At 57.3% G+C, this 20,576-nt stretch overlaps 6 protein-coding genes across 6 annotated transcripts; 3 read left to right on the plus strand and 3 right to left on the minus strand.

Moving 5' to 3' along the window:
* The first annotated feature begins 14 nt into the window (after positions 1-14).
* H310_05638 (hypothetical protein) lies at positions 15-502 on the plus strand. The gene has a single exon (XM_008870403.1). The coding sequence runs from the start codon at positions 63-65 to the stop codon at positions 408-410; it is 348 nt and encodes a 115-aa protein (XP_008868625.1). The 5' UTR covers positions 15-62; the 3' UTR covers positions 411-502.
* H310_05639 (hypothetical protein) lies at positions 380-4,354 on the minus strand. Its single transcript, XM_008870404.1, has one exon. It carries the CDS (start codon positions 4,322-4,324, stop codon positions 527-529), a length of 3,798 nt encoding a protein of 1,265 aa, XP_008868626.1. The 5' UTR covers positions 4,325-4,354; the 3' UTR covers positions 380-526.
* Positions 4,355-4,677: 323 nt separating this feature from the next.
* On the minus strand, positions 4,678-6,616 carry H310_05640 (hypothetical protein; the record flags this gene model as incomplete). Its single annotated transcript, XM_008870405.1, has 6 exons — positions 4,678-5,010; positions 5,058-5,400; positions 5,451-5,676; positions 5,721-5,960; positions 6,013-6,262; positions 6,309-6,616. 6 exons carry the CDS (start codon positions 6,614-6,616, stop codon positions 4,734-4,736), a joined length of 1,644 nt encoding a protein of 547 aa, XP_008868627.1. The 3' UTR covers positions 4,678-4,733.
* Positions 6,617-6,981: 365 nt separating this feature from the next.
* Positions 6,982-10,854, minus strand: H310_05641 (hypothetical protein). The gene has a single exon (XM_008870406.1). The coding sequence runs from the start codon at positions 10,835-10,837 to the stop codon at positions 7,073-7,075; it is 3,765 nt and encodes a 1,254-aa protein (XP_008868628.1). The 5' UTR covers positions 10,838-10,854; the 3' UTR covers positions 6,982-7,072.
* A 1,104-nt stretch (positions 10,855-11,958) lies between these two features.
* On the plus strand, positions 11,959-16,058 carry H310_05642 (hypothetical protein). Its single transcript, XM_008870407.1, has one exon. It carries the CDS (start codon positions 11,994-11,996, stop codon positions 15,720-15,722), a length of 3,729 nt encoding a protein of 1,242 aa, XP_008868629.1. The 5' UTR covers positions 11,959-11,993; the 3' UTR covers positions 15,723-16,058.
* A 210-nt stretch (positions 16,059-16,268) lies between these two features.
* Positions 16,269-20,299, plus strand: H310_05643 (hypothetical protein). The gene has a single exon (XM_008870408.1). The coding sequence runs from the start codon at positions 16,317-16,319 to the stop codon at positions 20,265-20,267; it is 3,951 nt and encodes a 1,316-aa protein (XP_008868630.1). The 5' UTR covers positions 16,269-16,316; the 3' UTR covers positions 20,268-20,299.
* Positions 20,300-20,576: the final 277 nt, after the last annotated feature.

The raw sequence follows: 20,576 nt of genomic DNA on the forward strand, positions 1-20,576 counted from the left end.
CATTTTTCGAGATTGCGCATCACACGACAACATTCGCTTGACTTGCTGTGCACTGGCCGTAAATGAGTGAGCAATGCTGCGCCCTACCAGTCACCATGCGCATAACGTCGCCAGGGAACAAGCCGTATGCATACGTTCACATGCAGCATCTCGCAGACCCGTGGGAGACGTGTTCCTGGAAAGCCAACACCCATTCCACAGCTACACCCTCTTTCTACACATGCCTTCATTTCACGAATGAACAACGCCAACGATTCGAGACGACCAAGGTGATGACATCCCTACAAGCGACGGCGCACAGTGCTCGAATATGCATGGCTCGTTGCTTCTTCCTGAATCGATCGTTCTGGCGCAAGGGCAAGACATTCGACGATGGAGTTTGGCCAAGTTCAGGATCGTGTTCAGTTTGACCAAGTTTGGTCCACATTCCCCATGCGGAAGAACGACGGCAGGAACAAAGGGAAGGAATAAATATCAGAGTTACGGGAGCAAGCAACGGGGCATTTGGAGAATCGCCGACGTCGTATTAGCAACTTTGGCTGGTGGAGTACATGGAGCACGTAGGCTTGACGCGGCGAAAGGTGAGGAGGACGGGCTTGGGGCCATGTTTAAGCTGCGCGAGGGCGGACGCGTGTCCGATCACGCGAATGTTTTGGTGATTTACACACACCAATTGATCGCCCTGGAGGATATGGCGGCGGGGATGGTGGCGCTGGCGGTGCACCGCGCCATCGTTCTTGACATCGCTCACTTCGAGATAAAACCTGTACGCAGGCTGCCGCAGGATAAGCCCGAGCGACGAGTCTTCATCAGTGTACAGGAGGTGATGCAGTGTGTCGTCTTGCTTGGGGTTCCACGACCACCGCTCCATTTCCTTGAACCCACACGCAGACTCGACGTCGCTCAACCGACCACCGTTGGCCAACACGTCGGCGTTGTTGCGGGCGTTTGTCCCTGCGCGCTGAAATCGTAGGAGTGCCGTCGCGCCGTTCCCACCACCTTGTAACTTGGATTCCCAAGACGATTGCTTCTGGCGGAGGGGTGCGTCATGGATGTGGGTAAGCCAGTCGCCAACACAAACGCTGGTGCGGCCCGGGATTGTACGTCCGATTTGAGGATGCACACGGATCACGACTGGCATTTGGTTGATATTGTCCCAATTGAAGTCAAGACCCAGCGACGGATGCGCCTTTCGACTCCATAACAGCTCGTACTCGTCGCTTTGAAGAGTCACAGTGGGCATGGTAGGCGACGGCCGCTCTCGTTTGAGCTGCAACACCACAGGCTTGGGTGCTTGGGCCATGTATCGCATCACGGAAGCATATGTCGACTTCGCATTCAACAGGAGGGGGAGGTTGTTGACACCCACGAGCCGATCCCCCACGGACACGGCAAAAATGTCAATGCATGTGCTCAACGTCACGTGCAGGCGCTGTACGACGATTCGCCCACCGTCCACAGTGAAGTGAATTCCCAGCATGCCACATTCCCACTCAATGTCGTACGTGAACGAGTCATCTCCATCCAAGGAGGAACTGCTCGTGGAACTGGTGTCCCGTGCGTCATCCCAATTCTGCGTCGGCGACGTTGTCGAGATAGACGTGGATTTGACGTGCAGGACATTCTTCGGAAGCGGAGCACGTGGTCCTTTAAAGTCTCGAAGGTAGTCGCTGGAGCGGGTGGACGACAGCGCTGCCGCCGATGCCTTCAAATCATTCGCATGACGCATCAGAGCCCACCGGAGCCGACATCGACGCAACCAAGCTTTCAAGACCAGACGCGCGGCGGCGACGCGGTTGATGAGCGCCAAGTGTTGGGCCTCTTTATCACGCACGCGTCGTTGGCGTTCTTCAAGCCGGTGCTTTTCAAGTTGGCAGTTTCGGTGCGCCTTCCATGCCCATGCAATCACGCGCTGGGCATGCGCAACTTGCATCGTTCGCACAAGTCGGCGGCGAAGGACTGTTGTGTGGATGGTTCGGCAGATAAGGCGTCTGGCAGACTCGATGTGGAGGAGACGGATGGCTCGGCGACGGCGAGCTACGGCACAGGCAAAGCGTTGAAGGGTTCGAACTGCAACGCGCACGCGGAGGTCACGGGCTTGGTTAAGATGGGTCAACAGCGCATGATCAAAGTACACTTTGGAGACCCCTACAACGGGATTTTCAACTCCCCAGCACCGCAGCATCTGCTTTACGTCCATTGCGCCATAGCCAGGAAAGAGACAACGGAAACGCTCTAAGAAGAGAGCATGGGACATGCGAACAGGATGGCGAAGACGAGTCAGCTCGGTGACTTCGAGCAGACCACTGCATCGCAATTGTTCCAAGAACCGGTCGTCGTCGACAACATGCGGCTGGCCAAAATCATTGGGCTTGATGCACCGGATAAAGTGCATTGCCGACGCTTCCAAGTCCCCCAGAAGGGTCTTGAGCTGTCCTTGAAACTTTTGCACGCACGACATACTCGACTGACCTCGTTCTTTGGCAGAGTGGCGTCGAATGAGCGTCGTCTGTCGTCGCGACATGTCGAGAGTTGTGTGCAACAGGTCGTGGGACGATAAAGTCAAAAACGCGAGTGCCTCGGCGTGGACGTTATCTTTGTTCTTGTCGCAAAAGCCGTCCGTGGCGTACGTCACAGCGCCTGCGTAATGACACACTGTAAACTGCCCCTTGCCCAACTGAGAGCTCGTCGCGGTGAACGCTGGGGACGACGCGAGTTTGCCGTGCATGGTGGCGACCAATTGTTTGTCGTTGCCGCGGGGAATAATGCACTGCTCATCCAAGAGGCTGAATAGTCCATGGGGGCGCGATTCATAGAGAGACACGCACGCATCGTTGTTGGGGTACTCGATCAATGACCACGGAATGCCTTCTGCGACATACTCGAGTTGTTCGAGCTCAAACACGGCGCGGCAAAAGAGTTGTTGAAGTTTTTCGTTGGCATAGTTGATGCAGAGCTGTTCGAGCGAGTTCCTGACAAAGCTCTCAAAGCCAAAAATGTCCACGATGCCAATCGACGCCGTCGGTGAAGACGTTGGGCTTTTCGTCGTCGCGCCGTTGATCCGGCCGACGAGCCATTCAAACACCCGCACGTACATGGTTTTGGCAACGACGTCGCGAGATTGAGCAGCGGCTGTAGGCGACAAACCCACGGTCACGACTTCCCCGCCAGCCTTGATTCGTCGTGTGGTCAAGGCTTCCTCCACGTTGTCCAGGGAAATACCAAGTAAGGACGAGCACAATTGCGCGGTGTCGTCGTCGGTGCTCAATCGAGATGTCCCTCCGTGATGAGGGTTGAATTTCAAGTTGCCAAGGTGCAACACAGCGGCCACCACTTGCAAGACTGACGCGATGTTGTAGATCGACAAGCCCATCGTGGCCATGGCGTGACGCGTCATCTCAAACTGAGTAGCGTCATCGACCCCGTCGCGGCGACACTGGTGATTGCTGCCACCGAGGTACGCAAAGGGGCGGTCCAGCTGAAGCGACTTGGCTACGGACGACGAACACAGTTCGTAAAAGATGTGGTAGTTCCGCTCGCCGAAGGTATGCGAGATTAACCGCACGCGCTCCAGCAAGTACGCAGATATTGATGCGCCGACCAACTCGCCCGATATTGCTTCAAATTCAATTCGTATGAACTTGCCAAACCGACTGCTGTTGCTGTTCCGTGTGGTTGACGCGTTTCCAAACGCTTCTAGAATTGGCGTCGATTCCAAGATGCGGTCACGCACGGCGTTGTCATCATGAGGTTGAGTCGACGACACCGACGCCAAGTACGTCATAATGAGCTTTGTGGTTTCTGTCTTGCCAGCACCGCTTTCGCCGCTGACCAAGATGCTTTGATTCTGCCGTGTCGAGAGCATGTCGTGGTACGCTCGGTCGGCAACAGCGAACACGTGGGGCGGCAAGTTGCTGTCCCCGTCATGACGCGGTGATCGCCCAGCTTGTATGTATCGTCTCTTGGTTGCTTCATCGTAGAGCGGCAACTGCTGGAACGGATTCACGGCAACCAGGATCGTTCCTGTTCGGGTGTAGATCACGCCGTTTCGGTATCGTGCTCGAAGCGCGTTGAGGATAGCTGGTTCATGCAAGTACACCAAGGATGTGAGGTCATCGACGCCGTCACGGTGTTGGTCAGCGGGGTTGCACGGGTGGAGCCTGTCCTTTCTCGACGTCGCGTCGACATCCACAACGCCAGGGTTGTCCACGAGGCAGCACCGAATCGTTCCATGGAGCGAGATAGTCTTTATCACGGCAGCATTCCATCGTGCCGCATGCATCACCCACACGAGCGCTCCTTCCTCCATCATCTCGTGCGGCATCCGCCAAGCATCCAGTGCGTGTAACGCGCGATGTTCAGTTTCTGTGTATTGCCGTCAATGACCGCGTGAAAACCTCTAACAATGGATATTCATTTATCCACGCGCTTGATAGAACCTGTGAGAAAGAGTTTTCCTCCTATCAGAGGATAGGAATTTTGAAGATGCGACTCAAATTCCGACGCGCCAGTTGGAATTAGGCAGAAAATGCCTTAAATACACCGAATGAAGTCGATTCAGGGAATGGATCTGTGAAATTAAGGTGGCGATTACTACATTCTGCCACCCACACGGTTTCGAGATCATTCACCACATCTGGACGATCTCGTCTCGTCGTTGAGTGGATCGCCCTGCCAGCACAACCGACCATGTCTCGGGGATGGCTTCAGGTTCTCCCAAGTGGAGAACATACTCACTCCATGCGACGGTGAGTGACACACTGGCCAAGTGCCAAGGACCCAGCTTGATGCGCGAGGAGGTACGACACGAGCACGTCACGACATGCCAACGCACGTTGACGTCGATCCACGTGATCGGTTGACGTTGCGTTGCCTTCAGCGACTTCCCGAAGCACGAGGTCCAGGTTTTGGAACTGAAGGCTGTGCGCGTCGACGGCGAAAGCTCGTGCAATGGCCTTTGCCGCTGCCTCGGGCTTGTTTGCGATGTGCAGCACCGCCCCCGTGCAAAACCTGGAGTCACAGTCAACCAGGTGTTCTCGAAAAGAAGCATTCTATACCCCGCAAAGGCATACTCGGGGCTGTGGACGTTGGAGAGCCTGCGAAAGTACGCTGCCCAAAGCGCCATGGCATCAGTGGTGTTGCCGTCGAGATAATACAGCAACCCCATGAGTGGAGCAAGACTGTCGACGTCCTCCTTACAGGTCAGGGGTCGGCACAGATCGGTCGCATGCTGCACGACGACTGCTGCTGTCAGCTTGTATCGGGCAACAACTCGTTGCGACGACGACGTTGGGAGTGGATGGGAACGCTGGGTGAGGATGCACTGCTCGACTGCGGCAGAGTACTCTACGATCTGGAGGGCCATCGCTTGGTTGCGGGTCGCGAACACCACACAGATCGCTACGGTCAGACGTAATGGCCTTTCACATCGTTGGTAAGAGTAGGTGTACCATAGCTCAACAGTCCTATCTGAAGAAACACCGCTACATCTGGGTGCACGCCACTCTTTCGGCCCCGCTCAAACATCCAACGGCGCAGCACAACCTTAAAGATGGCGGCGGCCGCGGCATAGTCTTGGCAGACGTACACGAGGAACTCGGCGTATTGGATGGCGACCTTGACATCCCTGCCGGCAACACCATCGACATCGGCAATGCGTTTGAGGAATTCGTAGGCCTATTTGGAGAGCGTTCAGCACAACGACCGATGTATCGCCGGACCTGGCTCAGCACTTTTCGGGTTCGACCGATGTCGCGCTGTTTGAGCAAGTAGAAATCGCCCATGGCGAAATACACATCGAGGCGGTGCACTGGCGCTACCGCGTGAAGCAGCGCATGCTGGTACAGTTCGTCCGCGGCATCGTATTGCATGCGCCGCTCTTCCATGAACACAGCAAAGTTGAGCACGTTGGGGACGTATGTGTTGTTTTGGTCATACCCTCGACGAAACCACATCTCTGCCTGGGGATTCGAAGTGTGAGGTCCTCGGTGTTTGCATTGACGGCGGCATTACTTCATCAAAGTCTTGGCGTTTCTCGGACAGGAGAGCCAAGTGATGCGTGATCCAGGCAGACTCGTTCATGGCCACAGCCTTCAAAAGCATCTCGCGAGACAGGGCCAGTTCATCAAACGCATCGTCGAGCACTTGCGCGAACGATCCCAAAATGTGGGCAACGCTGGGTCCTGCTTCCATGCGTGGAATGACGACGTCGATTGCGAACGCCATGTGAACGCGGGCAAGCCACTTTTCCTGAACAATGATGCTGCGTGCCGATCAGGTTGGTGCCGTGTCCACAGAAAAGTGCCTACCGTGTCCACAAGTCCGATTCCACGAGCGATCGCAAGTCGTGTTGACGTAGCTCGTGGTGCTTTCGCCGCGACTCGACGAGGTGCATGTACCGCTTGGCTCCAACCTGGTCATGCAGCGCGCGAGTCGCCGACCCGACAAGGCAGCGTCGCGATGCCAGACACAGCCGCGACCACAACTTCATGTCGCTTGCCACATGACACCATGTAGCACACACGCACTCGGCCATCCCGAGCGCATGGCTATCCAGAAACGACAGGACTTGTCCGACGAGTGGTTCATTGCCCCAGACGCCACGTGCTGCTGCCATGTTTTGAAGAGGTGCCGTGGTTTTTGACCCGATTTGATTTGTTTAAAATAACGTGACATCGCAAAAGCGACCACAAGTCTCTGCACGAACGACGCCGTGGTGGCCAGACCATGGCGTACTTTGCCCGTCGTCCTGCGAACGTTGGCTTTTTGACGGCATCGCGGTGCCCATCTTGTCGGCAGCGAGTCGGCAGCGCTGCGACTCGAGTTGTCCTCGGGCGTGTGTGCAGTGGGCAGGCCATCATCTCTGGTTTCCACTCTCGATTTGTCGCGCCGTGACGGTCCAACGAGCCATGCCATCGTAGCGGCGCTGTTTTGCACTACCGACGCACGAAATGGAGTCCATCACAGGAAGCGTCAGGATCAGGCAGGTCCAATCTCGTCCCGTTGGGCACATAACGCACAGCATGAGATACCCACACGAAAACGCACGAACGTGTCAGATTAAGCTGCGGTCTCATCTAAGGCCGGTCGTCGGCAGTTTGGGTCGCTTTCGCTTTTGAAAGGTCAGAATCACGGGCTTGGGCCCGTCTCGAAGCTGTTGGAGCAACTGCGAGTACGGCACTTCCCGAACGCTTTGGTGGTTGACCTTGACGAGCGAATCGCCTCGCGACACTTTGACATCGCCCATGGCCAGGCGCTTCTTCATCACGTTCATGGCCGTCCCAGGCTGGTCGACGTTGACATGAACGACTTTGGGGTACAACGTCGTCGTCTTGGACAGGGACAGACCGAGCTGCCCACCGTCCCACACGACGTGGTAAAGGAAGGAACCGTCCAGCAACGTGAAGGCCGGCGTGGCGTACGTGTCGACCACGGATTCAAAGGTAAGGACGAGTGGTCGCGCGGCGTCCTTGAGCAAGGCGAGGGCCATGCTAAACTCCATGCGGCGGATGTCGACGCCGTTGAGCGCGATCAAGATATCGCCTTCATGGAGGTTGATCATGCCAGGGTTGTCAAAGTGGTTGATTTGACCGACTTGTGGGACTCGCAGCGTCGGGTGCATTCGGAGAGACACGCCGAGCGAGGGTTCCGCGAGCCACAGCACCTCGACGGCCTTGGCATTCGTCGTCAGCGACGACACCCCCGCCTGGACCGCCACGGGACTCTTTGGTTTCTCGAACCGAAACGTTGTGTAGTACGTCGCGGGCGGAAGGAAGTGCAGCGCTCCGTGGGGGCTCTGCACCTCCAACGTCGACGAAAGGAGCGGAGGCTGGTTGTTCATGGCGACCAGAACATCCCCCGGACTTATCATCGCAATGTCCACGCAATGACTGAGGGTTGGATGCAACTTGTGCGCGACGTATAGCCCGTCGCGACGTTCAAAGCATACGCCTAGCTGTCCGCCTTGCAAGACAGCGACTTCGTACGTGAGTGCTGCCATCCCGGACTGGGACGTGCCGCGATGGCGTCCCCACCCGCCGTAGTTGCTGTCGGCGGCAATGTCTGCGTGTCGGTCGCCCATGACAATGCTGTCGTCGTCGTCTGAATCGTCGTCGCTGAATTCATCGAGTCGAATCGTGCGGCCACCAGTGCCCGATCGACCGTTGGTCGACGAATTGGCGTAGTCTTGTTGCTGCTCAAACTGCTGCGTGAGTTCAAACTGCTTGGAATACTCGAGGACGCTCGTGAGCTCCGACACGACGGGCAGCATCGCCTGATGGACGCGGCGGTGGTTGGCGATTCGCTTGGCGATGTGGATCCGCAGCACTGTTTGAATACGGACGGCCGCGCGGTGTCGCCGGAGATGTCGCACCCGAACCCGCGCGAGATGGCCACGCACGACTTTTTGCACGACGAGCATCGAGTGGCGCAGCTGGAGGAACGCACGGCGAATGCGCAGCATGCGGAAGGTCGACTGGATGGTCAGGATTGCTTGGCGACATCGACGGTAGTGCACACGAGCGAGCCAGCCTCGAATCATGCGCTGCATGTCGAGCACGCTGTCGCCAAACAAGGATTCCCGGACTGCGTTGAGTTGTTCGTACACGGACAGGACCATAAACACCTTGGTCAGGCCAACCTGAAACGACGCGCGGCCTTCTTCCTGGACGAGGACGACCGGTGGCTCCGATGGCGGTTGCATGAACGATCCCGCTAGAATCGCCGCAATGATTTCCTGGGCCGTCGAGCGCAAACTTGGCGGCGACGGATCGTCCGATGACGACGGCGGCAACCGAACGCCCGGACACAGACACAAGTACGAGTGGACAAACGCAGCATGGGAGAATCGCAGCGGGTACCCAGTCCGGGAAATTTTGGCCGCTTCGAGAACGCCCGAGCACCGCAGCTGCTCGGTGACCCGCACTTCGTCAAACCGGTTGGCGCTCATCGCGTCGTTGGGTTTGACACACCGAATAAAGTGCGGCTCCGTCGTATGCAGCAACGCGAGGAGGCTGGCGAGCTGCGACTTGAACTTGTGGACGACCGTGGATGGCTGCTTGGATGACGACGGTGTGATGGATGCGAGCAGGCGCGCCTGGTCAAACACGGCCTTGTAGAGCGGGACAGTCGACGTCGCCATGAATCCCAGTGCGTCAGCATGGGCATGGTCTTTGTTTTTGTCGCAGAACCCGTCGCCGACGTACGTGACAGGGCCCGCGTAATGCACGATTTGAAAGTGGAGGATCTTTTTTTGCAGCGGCGACACGGTGAAGTGGGTGTGGTCTTGAAACAACGAGTAGAAGCTCTGAATCAAGTGCGAGTCGTTGCCGGTCGGGAGCCGCGATTCTTCGTCCAGGAGGGGCAGCAGTCCCTTGGGCCGCGACTCGAACAGCGCCACGCACAGATCGTTGTTCGGGTACGTGACGAAGGACCACGGAATGGCTTCTTTCACATACTCTTCCTGCTCTTTCTCAAACACGAACGACGCAAACAGTTGCTGCAGTTTCTCGTTGGCGTAATTGATGCACAATTGCTCGAGCGAGTTGGTCGCAAAGATCTCAAACCCAAAAATGTCGACGATCCCAATGAACCGGTCCGTCGCCGCGTCCCGCGGCGCGTACTCGATCGATTTGTTGATGCGGGCCACGAGCCAGTCAAACAACTCGGCGTACAATGTCTTGGCAATCACGTCGCGGGTCACAACGGCTTTGTCTGGACCAAGGAGGACCGTGACTTGGTCTCCGCCCGCCTGGATCGCTTTCGACGTCAAGCTGCGTTCCAGCGTTGGTTCGTCGACTCCCAACAGCCGACTGGCCATCGCGAGGGCGGACGCCGAAGTGGCGCGCACCGCACTGCCACCGCTGTCGCCGGCGGCCGCGTCGAATTCGATGTTGCCGAGATGCAAGATCGAAGCGACGAGCTGCAGCACATTCTTTTGTTCGTCTCGGTCGATCCCAAGGGTTGTCATGGCGTGAATCGTGTCGCGGTAACTCATCGCATCGTCGACGCCGTCTTGGCGAAGGATGCAGCCAGATTGGTTCAGGTACCGAAACGTTTCGGCAGAAGCAAGACTGAATTCGGCTGCTTCTTCGGGAGATGCTCCTGCCAGCAGCTCATAGAATATGTGGTAGTTCCGCTCGCCAGGACCCTGGGACACCAGGCGCACGCGTTCGAGAAGGTAGGTCAGGATCGACGCCCCCAAGAGGGATCCATTCGGCTCGAAGCCCAGTCGAATGAACTTTCCGAATCGACTGCTGTTGTTGTTTCGCATCGTTTTGGCGTTCCCAAACGCTTCGAGGATTGGATTTGACTCGAGCACTCGATTGCGAATATGTTCCTTGGCGTAGCCTTCGTGAGCCGTCGCCATGGACACCGACCCGAGGTACTGCATGATGATTTTGGCCGTTTCGGTCTTCCCAGCACCACTTTCACCACTCACGAGAATGCTCTGGTTCGACGACACCATGGGAGGTGCTTCAGGCTCTGCCGCGTGCAAGACTGCCGACGTGTTCGGGGTCGCCGGGCGAATCCACATGTCTCGGTTCATATCACGGAATGCCGTGTCGGCAACCGCATAGGCGTGCGGCGGCAGCTTGGGCACGTTCTTCTCACCCATCATGACGAGGTTTCCATGTTCGATGTATGTGTCCTTGACTGCGTCCGTGTAGAGGTGGTCGAGGGGACGGAACGGGTTGATAGCGAGCAAGATTGCACCCGTGCTGGTGTAAATGAAGTTCTGATTGAACCGTGCTTGCAGGGCCTTTAGAATCGTGACCTCATCCAGCGTCACCAGGAGCGTGAGGTCCTCCACGGTCGTCGACGTCGGCTTTGGCGGCATCCTCCTTGGTACTGACGAGGAACCGAATTGCCACCCACGGACACTCCCATCTGTTGTAAAAAAATGTTTTGTCAACATATAAAGTTTCAATATTTATTGTCCTTTTTTTGTAGGAGTTGTTGTCTCCGATGTGATTGGGTGATGACCAATTCCTTTACTTTGATTGGTGAATCAACGTGTTGTCGGGTTGTAGTGGGGCTGTTGCGGCGATGTTATGGGCGGCGCTCGCCTAGATTTCGGGGTCAAGTCGCGCCGTGGAAATGGTTGCATGCGTCTTGTACATTTTGAAGTCGATCTGCGAGATAAAGAGCGCTTCCGGAAGCGGCGATTCACCCGACAATCGTTGCCATCACTTCCTCTGACTGATTGAACCTGTAGTCCATGTTGCAACTTCCATCCGCTTTCACGGGCACCATGTGCAGGCGCCAGGGGTGACCAAGACGCGCGGATGAGGCACATTGCGCATGAAGATGTTTGGTTCCGCATGGAGCATGCAAGAGAACTCAGCGACATGACCATGCCTTGTTCGCTAACTGGGAGCATTTGTCTGTGCGATACCATGTCAAACATTTGAATGTATTTGATTGGCCATCGATTGGTGTATGTGGCGTGTGATTGGTTCAATTCGTCGTCGTTAGATCGTGCCAGATATGTGTTCGGCTGCGTCGTGGTCGGGTCGACGATGACCGCGTTCGAGGGGGGTTCTCCTGTCAGGAAGGATCTGCTTGTTACGCCGAGCGCCACAGATAGCATTGCGACGGCATGTGCGAACCCGACGAGCGGTGCATCGTCCAGTCGTCCAAAATGCGAATTCGTCACATAATTGATTCCGCGCCCCGGAGTGCGGACGTCGACCCGGCAAGTGCTGAATTTCCGTGCAAGCTTGCCGCGGTTGGTAGTGTGTGTACTGTGCCTTGAGAGCCCGCATCTCGACCACGTACGTGTGTCAACAGGGTATCGCTGTTGGCATGCACAGCACTCGTTTATAAACTAACGTATCCGAGGACTTGCCCCATTTATTTAAATACGCGGACCTGTATTGTTCCAATGCTGTATTTTTTTTCGGTTTGGCGCCCCGACAATGGGTCGCCGGACTGCTCCCCTTCCATTACACAATTGCGGGCGCAGAGGTGAAGCACGGCCGCAGCAGTCGACCATGTCGTGTGCCATCGAGAACGTGAACGACTTGACGGCGCTCGTGCATCTGGACGAAGAGTCCATCCAGAAGACCCTGGAGCTGCGGTTCCAGGAAAATCAGATCTATACGACAACCGGGTCGATCCTCGTCGCGCTCAACCCGTTCGAGAGCCTGCCGCTGTACTCCCCGACGACGAAGTGCTCGTATATTGCACATGGAAGTCGCGTGGCGGCAGGTGAGAAGCTGGACAAAATGCCCCCGCATGTGTACTCGATCGCAGACAAATCCTACCGTGACATGCGCCTGTCGAGCAGTCCGACGGCCGATCAGTCCATCCCGCCCAACCAAAGCATCCTCGTGAGTGGCGAGTCTGGTGCCGGCAAGACAGAAACGACCAAGATCGTGATGGAATATTTGGCGTCTGTGTCGGCCGAAGCCACACACGACACGTCCGTGGACCACAACCTCGTCCGCAGCCGCGTGTTAGAATCGAATCCGATCCTGGAAGCGTTTGGGAATGCGCGAACGAACCGCAACAACAACAGCAGTCGGTTCGGCAAGTTCATTCGGCTCGGCTTCAACTCGTCCGGTGTGTTGCTCGGCGCGTCCATCTCGACATACCTATTGGAACGCGTACGGCTCGTGACCCAAGCCAAGGGCGAGCGCAACTACCACATCTTTTACGAACTCATCCGGGGAGGTCCCAAGGACCTCGTTGCAGACTTGGGACTGACCGACTTGGCAGATTTCAAGTACTTGAACCAGAGCGAGTGTTTTGACCGGCAGGACGGCGTCGACGACGCATCCCAGTTTGTCAAGACAACCCACGCCATGACGACTATCGGCATGAGCGAGGAAGAGCAAGCGGCGGTCATGCAACTTGTGGCGGCCGTGCTCCACTTGGGCAACCTCAAATTTGAGGCTGTCCCTGGCCACGAAAGCAACGCATCGCGCCTGGTCGAATCGTCGACAGTGAACCACTTGTGCACTTTGCTCGGCGTGTCAAGGGACAGTCTCGAGAAGAATCTGTGCACGAAAGCCATCAAGACGGGCCGGGAGATGCTCATGACGTCGCTGGACGTCAAGAAGGCCGAGGATTGCAAGGAAGTCTTGGCCAAAACCATCTACGGCCGTCTCTTCGACTGGCTCGTGGATCGGATCAACGACTGCATGAACTACGAGGACACGAGCGTCGCCGAGGTCGACTCGACGCTGCGGTTCATCGGGATCGTCGACATTTTTGGCTTTGAAATCTTCCCTGTCAATTCCCTCGAGCAGCTCTGCATCAACTTTGCCAACGAAAAGCTCCAGCAGCTCTTCACCAAGTACGTGTTTGAGATGGAACAGGAAGAGTACAAGGCGCAGGAGATTCCGTGGACCGACATAGATTTCCCCAACAACCAGCTCGTGGTAAACTTGTTCGAGTCACGCAATGGCCTGTTCAAGCTCCTGGACCAGCAGTGCATCTTGTCCACTGGGACGGACGCCGCGCTCGTTCGGTCCTACTACAACGCGTTTGCCATCCACCCGAGCTTTGCCGCGTCGAAGCTCCAGCAGGGGAAGCAGCTCTTCACGGTCCTGCACTACGCCGCCCCCGTCGTGTACACGATCGACGGCTTCTGCGACAAGAACAAGGACCACATCCACGACGAAGCCATCGAGCTCCTGTCTGGCTCGGCCGACACCTTTGTCAAGGCCATGTTCCAAGACTACTTTTTACTCCTCGCGGTCGAAACCCCCGCCGTCGCGGTCGACCCGAACCGGCCGCGCCGATCGTCTGGCATCATGAGCTCGTCCGTCGTCATGAAATTCCAGCGACAAATGGGCAACATGCTCGAGGTCCTCCAAGCCACGTCTCTCCACTTCATTCGGTGCATCAAACCAAACGACGCACTCAAACCTCTCGAGTACGACCACGCCCGCGTCCTCGAGCAACTCCGGTGCAGCGGCGTCGTTCAGGCGGCGCAGATCTCCCGAACGGGGTACCCGATTCGATTCCCCCATGCCACGTTTCTGTGGCAATATCGATTGCTTTGTCCGATGCGGTTGCCGCTCACGATGATGGTGCCGTACTTGGTGAAGACGTTCAAATTGGTCGACCCGGCGGACTCGCGGCCTCCGATCCAAGTCGGGTTGTCCAAAGTATTCCTTGTTTTCTCGGCTTACGACACCCTAAACCGCGAGTCCCAGCGCCGACTGTCCAAGTCGGTTGTCGTGATTCAAAAGTCCATGCGCGGCGCCATGGTCCGCCGATGGGTCCAGCGCGAAAAGAAGCGGATTGTCGTCGTGCAATCGCTTGTCCGTCGGTTCTTGGCCAAGAACCTTCTCTTGCGCCTCCGAGAAACCGAGCGCCGCCGCCGGGAACAAGCCGAGCGCGAGGCGCGTGAACGGGCTCGTCAGGAGGAGCTGCTTCGCCAGAAGAAACTTGCCGAAGAAGCTGAAGCCGAACGCCTTCGTCAGCAAAAACTCGCCCAGGCAGCCGAGGCCGAGCGTATTCGCCAGGAAGCGGCGGCTGCAGCGGCCACACTGAAGCAGGCCGAGGACGACGCGAACGCAGCCACTGTCGCCGCCGCGTTGAAGACAGCGTCGTTGGAAACCAAGGCCGCCGTCGAACCGCACGCGGTGGCCCCGCCGCCGGTGCCTGTGATCAAGCCAACCCCGTTTTTGAACCCGCAAATTTCGTTTGAGGAGTTTGACGACGAGCAATATGAAGTCACGTGGGAAGAAGGCATGTTGGGGTTGTACTTTGGCAAGGACGACGCGACAGGACTGCCGATTGTGCGCCGCATCCACTTGCAGTTGAGCCAGTGCCGCGACATCCGCAACGTCCGCGTGAACGACCTGCTTCTGCAGATCGGCAACAAGGAGCTGGTCGCGCATGAGTCGCTCAAGCAAACGCTCGAGTACCTCGGTTCGATTCCCAAGCCCGTCGTGATGGTGTTTCAGCGCCACGGCCACGAAACCGCGCACGACTTGGCCGACAACGAGTTTGAAGTGCTGTGGGGCAAGAACGAGCCGCTCAAAGTGAGTTTCCGCATGTCGATGGAGTACCACATGCCGTATGTAAGCAACGTGCTCAACCAGTTGTACGTTCCGTCGGCGCAAGTGCGCAGCGGCGACCTCCTCACGCACATCAACGACAAAGCGACGTTGAAAAAGTCCCAAGTCGAAGTGAATCGCATGCTCACGCAGGAGCCTAAACCGTGCGTGCTTCGGTTCCGCCGCCTCGAACCCGGTTTGGAACCCACGCCCCACTCGAAACGCAACAGCTATGCCAGTGGCACCACTCTCCGCGATTCCACCATGAGCTTTGCCGGCAACAACATGAGTTTCGCGGGCAGCTTGAGCTCGCGCGGTAACGACGTGTCTGTCATGGGTGTGCCGGCGTCGTCTGGTCTGAACATGGTCGACCCCAACGCCACGCAGTACTCCATCACGTGGCAGGACGAGGACGGTCCGCTCGGTCTTGTCATCGCCCCACGTCTGGAAAACTACATTGAGGTGGTCCAAGTCAAGGACGAGGGCGCCGCGTACGCGGCTCGTCAGCGCCATCGCGTGTCCAAGGGCGACTTGATGCTGTTTGTCAACCAAGAAGACATTCGGGACCTCGGGTTTCAACGAGCGATGCATGTTCTCAAAACAGCGCCCAAGCCGATCGTGATCACGTTCCAAAAGGCGTTGTCGTTGTCCCCGGCGGTGGACCCAGGGAATGGGTACAGCATCCACCGAGCTAGCATGTCCAAGTAGGCGCGCCATGTAACTTATATCGTGTCTGTATTGTGTGGCCATCTTGCATTGGTTCGATATCGCAACGCACGCCATGTATCATCTCCTTTGCGAACCCACCGGCAACGAGACACGCCCGTCGAGTACACGACATGCTGCTGTGTGGGCCGTTGGAGCACCTCAACCAAGCGTCGTATCAATGGACACACTTGCCAGAGTGAACTGGTCGACACGGACCATGGCGTTGCTTCTCCTTGTCTGCTAGAACCTGCTCCCGTTGCTCTGCCGCGATGGTCCGAGGGTTTGGTACCACAGGCATCCATTTGTCCGTAGAGGCGTATGGCATCCGCCACCGACGACGACTTCTCATGCGAATAACGAACCCACCGAGCACCACATGGGCACCCTTGACGAACAACAGTCGCGCGTCCTCGAACTGCGGTGCGCTTGGATTTACTCACGGGACCCACCGCGCGACGTTTTGCTGTAACTCCCGTAACCGCTGTCGCCATTCCTATCCGGATAACCTTGGTTTGTAAGACATGTGGGTCCCCCCACAGTAACACTTCGAGCGCCGTGTCACACTTCCCTCTGCCGTCAGCTCGGAAGGTCGCGATGCAAGTCGGCGCGCGTGTGTGGGTGCTCCTCGATGGCGTGTGGGTTGAAGGCCACGTCCTTCGTGTGTCGAAAGCATCGATTCAATGCACAGTCGATTCGAACGACATGGCGATCATTGTTGACGCGGACCCGTCGACGGTATTTGCTTGCCATCCCGACGATGGCGGGGCGTGTGCGGCCATCGACGACCTTGCGTCGTTGGTACACTTGCACGAGCCTGCCATTCTTCATGCACTCTCTGTGCGATATGCCCGTAATCTTGTGTACACTCGCACGGGCTCGATTCTCGTCGCGATGAATCCGTGCCAGCCCCTTGCGCACCTCTACACCCCGGCCGTCCAAGCCAGCTATGCTGCAAACTCTTCATTGCCGTCACCGCCACCACACGTGTACGAAGTGGCTGAACGAGCGTATCGAGCCATGCGACAGCACGTAGAGCCCCACAACATTCTCGTCAGCGGTGAATCTGGTGCTGGCAAGACGGAAACCACCAAGATCCTCCTCACGTACCTCGCATCGGTGTCGACCCCACCAAGTGATGGAGGGTTGGGTGTTCGAAGCAACGATGACAACGCCGTCATTCGGCAACGTGTACTCGAGTCGAACCCGATCCTCGAAGCGTTTGGCAATGCCAAGACCACGCGAAACAACAACAGCAGTCGGTTTGGCAAGTTCATTCGACTCGGTTTCAGTCCGTTGTCTGGTGAATTGACCGGCGCGTCCATCTCGACCTACCTCCTCGAGCGCGTCCGGCTTATCTCGCAGGCCAAAGGCGAGCGAAACTACCATATCTTTTACGAACTCGTCCGAGGCGCGTCCGCCACCCACCGCGCCATGTTTTACTTGACCGACGCATCTGTCCACTCGTTTCACTACCTGCATCAAAGCGGATGCGACTCGCGAACGGATGGCGTCGACGACGCCGCGCAGTACAAGCGAACGCTGCACGCCATGACAACGATTGGGTTGACGCCGCAAGAACAGACAAATGTGCTGCAGCTCGTGGCGTCCATCTTGCACTTAGGCAACGTCAAGTTTGTGAAAAAGGGCCAAGACGGCTCCCGTGTCGCCGACGGGTGTCCGTCTGCCGCGATTGTGTGCAAGTTGCTTGGCATTGGCAGTGGCGACTTTGAAGGTGCCTTGTGCACGCGTGAAATCATCGCTGGATTCGAGCCGGTCGTGACCATGGTGTGCGTCGAGCGCGCTGTGCATGCCCGAGACACCCTCGCCAAAGCAATCTACACCCGCGTGTTTGAGTACTTGGTCACGCGCATCAACTCGTCCGTGGCCCCGGCTCGTGACGCCGCCGACGCCTCGACCGACTTGTCCAAAACCGCGTCAGCCATCGGGATTGTCGACATCTTTGGGTTTGAAAGCTTCGACACGAACTCCCTCGAGCAGCTGTGCATCAACTTTGCCAACGAGAAACTCCAGCAGCTTTTTGGTCGGTTCGTGTTTGGCATGGAACAAGCCACGTACGAAAGCGAGGGCGTGCCGTGGCCGTTTGGCGAGTGGCCCATGGCCAACGAAGGCTGCCTCGCGCTCTTTGAAGCGCGGCCGTGCGGCTTGTTTGCCCTCTTGGACGAACAGTCCCGCTTGTCCAAAGGGTCGGACCGCACACTCGCGACCAAATTGTACGACGCGTTCCGCAAGCACTCGGCGCACTTCACCGCGTCCAAGCTCGACCAGGCGCATGGAGCGTTCACGATCGTGCATTACGCCGGCCCTGTCACGTACTCGACGAGGGGTTTCTGCGACAAGAACAAAGATTCCGTGCCGCATGACGCGCTCGTGGCGCTTACGACGTCGTCCCTCGACTTTGTCGCAGATTTTTTTGACGACTGGCACCCCCACGACCTTCCCGCGTCCACAACACCGATCCACAGCACCAAGAACAACCGCAGTTTCACAGGAGCTGGATCGAATCCGTCGTCGTTCTTTCGGTCGAGTCTCGGTGGCGGTCGACCGTCGCTACAGTCGTCGACGAGCAACATCTTGTCTGCGACAGTTGTCTTGACGTTCAAGATGCAACTCAGCTCGCTCCTGGCCACCCTCGAAGCGTCGCAGTCGCATTTTATTCGATGCATCATGCCCAACGATGCCATGGCGCCTCGTACGTTTGACTCGAAGCGCGTGATCCATCAACTACGCTGCTGTGGGCTTGTCGCTGTCGCCCAGATCGCAAGAGCGGGGTTCCCCGTCCGATTACCACACGCCACATATGCCTCGACATACGCTCCTGTTCTCCACAAGTCCATGACGGTCGCATCCACCAACACGTTGCATCTTGAGACACAAGTTGGACATGCCCTGGACGCATTCGTCGTCGCCACCTGCGGACCCACGCACGTCCGTCGAGGTCGCACGATTGTATTCCTCACCCACGGCGCGTTGCAGGCCCTCGAAGCGGCGTTGACGACGTGTCGACACGCCGCCGCCACCGTTCTACAAGCTTACGCGAGATTGCACCTCGTTCGCACGTGGTTCTTGGAAGTACGCCGTGCCATAATCGTCCTTCAGTCACACGTGCGCATGTGGACGGCCCGAAACAAGTTTCGGCGACTCAGACTGGCTGTCCAGTTCATTCAGAAAGCGTGGGTTGCCCACCGAGCCAAGTGGAGCGCGCGGTCGGAGAGACAACTCGCCTGGACGCGACGCCATGCCGCAGCTCGCGTGGTACAAAGCAGCGTGCGTCGACGCCAAGCCTGCCTTCGTGCCGCTGCTCTGCGCCACGCCCTCACATCGAACCAGAATATCCACGACGACAAGCACTCTGTCGAAGAGCCGGAAACCGAAGTCCACAGCGACCACGACCAGTGTACGCATGACATCATGCTAAGCCACCGCGTGAGCTCCAGCGACGACGACGACGACAGTGTCGACGACGTGGTGCGGCTCAACTCCTACCAGATCAAACGAGATGCTTCGTACGTCGTGGAGTGGACTGGCGGCGTCCTTGGGCTGTCCTTTGACGTAAGCTTCTCGACGCCGGTTGTCCGTCGTGTTCACGCCAGCCTCAGCGACGTCCCAGGCCTCGGCAACGTCCACAAAGGCGACCGCCTCCTCTCCATCAACGACTACAATATCCGCCCCATGGACAACTTGACGTCGCTGCTCCTGGACATGACGCCTCCCGTGAAATTGCTCCTGGCGCCATGGACTGGCCCCGTGCCAATCTTCTCCAACGACATGGTGACCATTGGCCTCGCCCAACTCGTTCGCCAGAGATCGTCGTCCGTCCTGCAGTCGTCCGAGTTTGAAGTGCTCGTCGAAACAGCAACGTTTGCATGGTCACCGTACAAGACCGCAAGTGCGATGGTGCCGATGGTCCATTCGTTTGAAGGCGATGCGGACGAGAATGCGGGCCTAGCCATGCTGCAACCAAGCGATGTTCTTCTACAGGTCGGAGCAGTCCTGACAGCAGACATCCCGTACGAGGAAGCGCTCCAGCGGGTTGCGGACGCACCACGACCTGTGGTACTGAGATTTCAAGTCGGGTTGCGACAGCCACGAGCAGGACCGGACCAAGTGATCATGGCGTGGAGTGAAGGGTCCCTCGGCGTCGAATGGACGTGGGACAAGATGCTTCACCGAGGCTTGGAGATTCAGCGCATTCACAGTCACGGCCTTGTCGCGCATCAGCCAGAACTTCGCGTCGGGGACGTATTGGTGCACATCAATCACTTCGACACGTCCGTCCTGGGGTTTGACGAAGCGACCAAGCTGTTGACTCAACACAATCCGTCGCCGCTGCACCTCACTTTCCAGAAATCCCCTGCATGGGTACGTCAGACCAAGACCATCATACGGCTCGCCGTAGATGCCATGACCATCCTTCACGAGGCGTGGACGACGTACGAAGTCTGGCGCGTCCTCGCCGCCGTTGCCCTCTACTGCGCCATCTACTGGACCGATGAGATCTTGTTCTTCCCCTTGCAGTTTTTTTAATTTAACTCATATGCCATGGTTTTATTATTGCACTTCGAAATTCGCTTTCGAGACGATGGAGAGGCGGGCAGATCAGAGACTGGCGCTCTTCCGACAACCCGTGAACTCTGCGTACGACATATCCCGGCCATCCACGCGCATGAGGGCACCTCTCATGCAAACTAGCGGGGCGGTCTCGTGTACAGTGCCGCAGAGGCGTCTCAGGGACCACCGCATCTTCTCCACGTCTGCCCTAGCATTGTCGGGCAACGGAGGTCACCTCCAAGCACCAGTTTCAATCTTGCCACAAATTATGCGCACCAAATTCGA

This window comes from Aphanomyces invadans (assembly GCF_000520115.1).
Source record: "Aphanomyces invadans strain NJM9701 unplaced genomic scaffold supercont1.9, whole genome shotgun sequence".
NCBI classification, from domain to species: Eukaryota; Oomycota; class Saprolegniomycetes; order Saprolegniales; family Verrucalvaceae; genus Aphanomyces; species Aphanomyces invadans.

Excerpts from the sequence above, each read along its gene's own strand:
- H310_05638 (XM_008870403.1), top strand. The coding sequence starts at position 63 with ATGAGTGAGCAATGCTGCGCCCTACCAGTCACCATGCGCATAACGTCG.
- H310_05639 (XM_008870404.1), bottom strand. The coding sequence starts at position 4,324 with ATGCCGCACGAGATGATGGAGGAAGGAGCGCTCGTGTGGGTGATGCAT.
- H310_05641 (XM_008870406.1), bottom strand. The coding sequence starts at position 10,837 with ATGCCGCCAAAGCCGACGTCGACGACCGTGGAGGACCTCACGCTCCTG.
- H310_05642 (XM_008870407.1), top strand. The coding sequence starts at position 11,994 with ATGTCGTGTGCCATCGAGAACGTGAACGACTTGACGGCGCTCGTGCAT.
- H310_05643 (XM_008870408.1), top strand. The coding sequence starts at position 16,317 with ATGCAAGTCGGCGCGCGTGTGTGGGTGCTCCTCGATGGCGTGTGGGTT.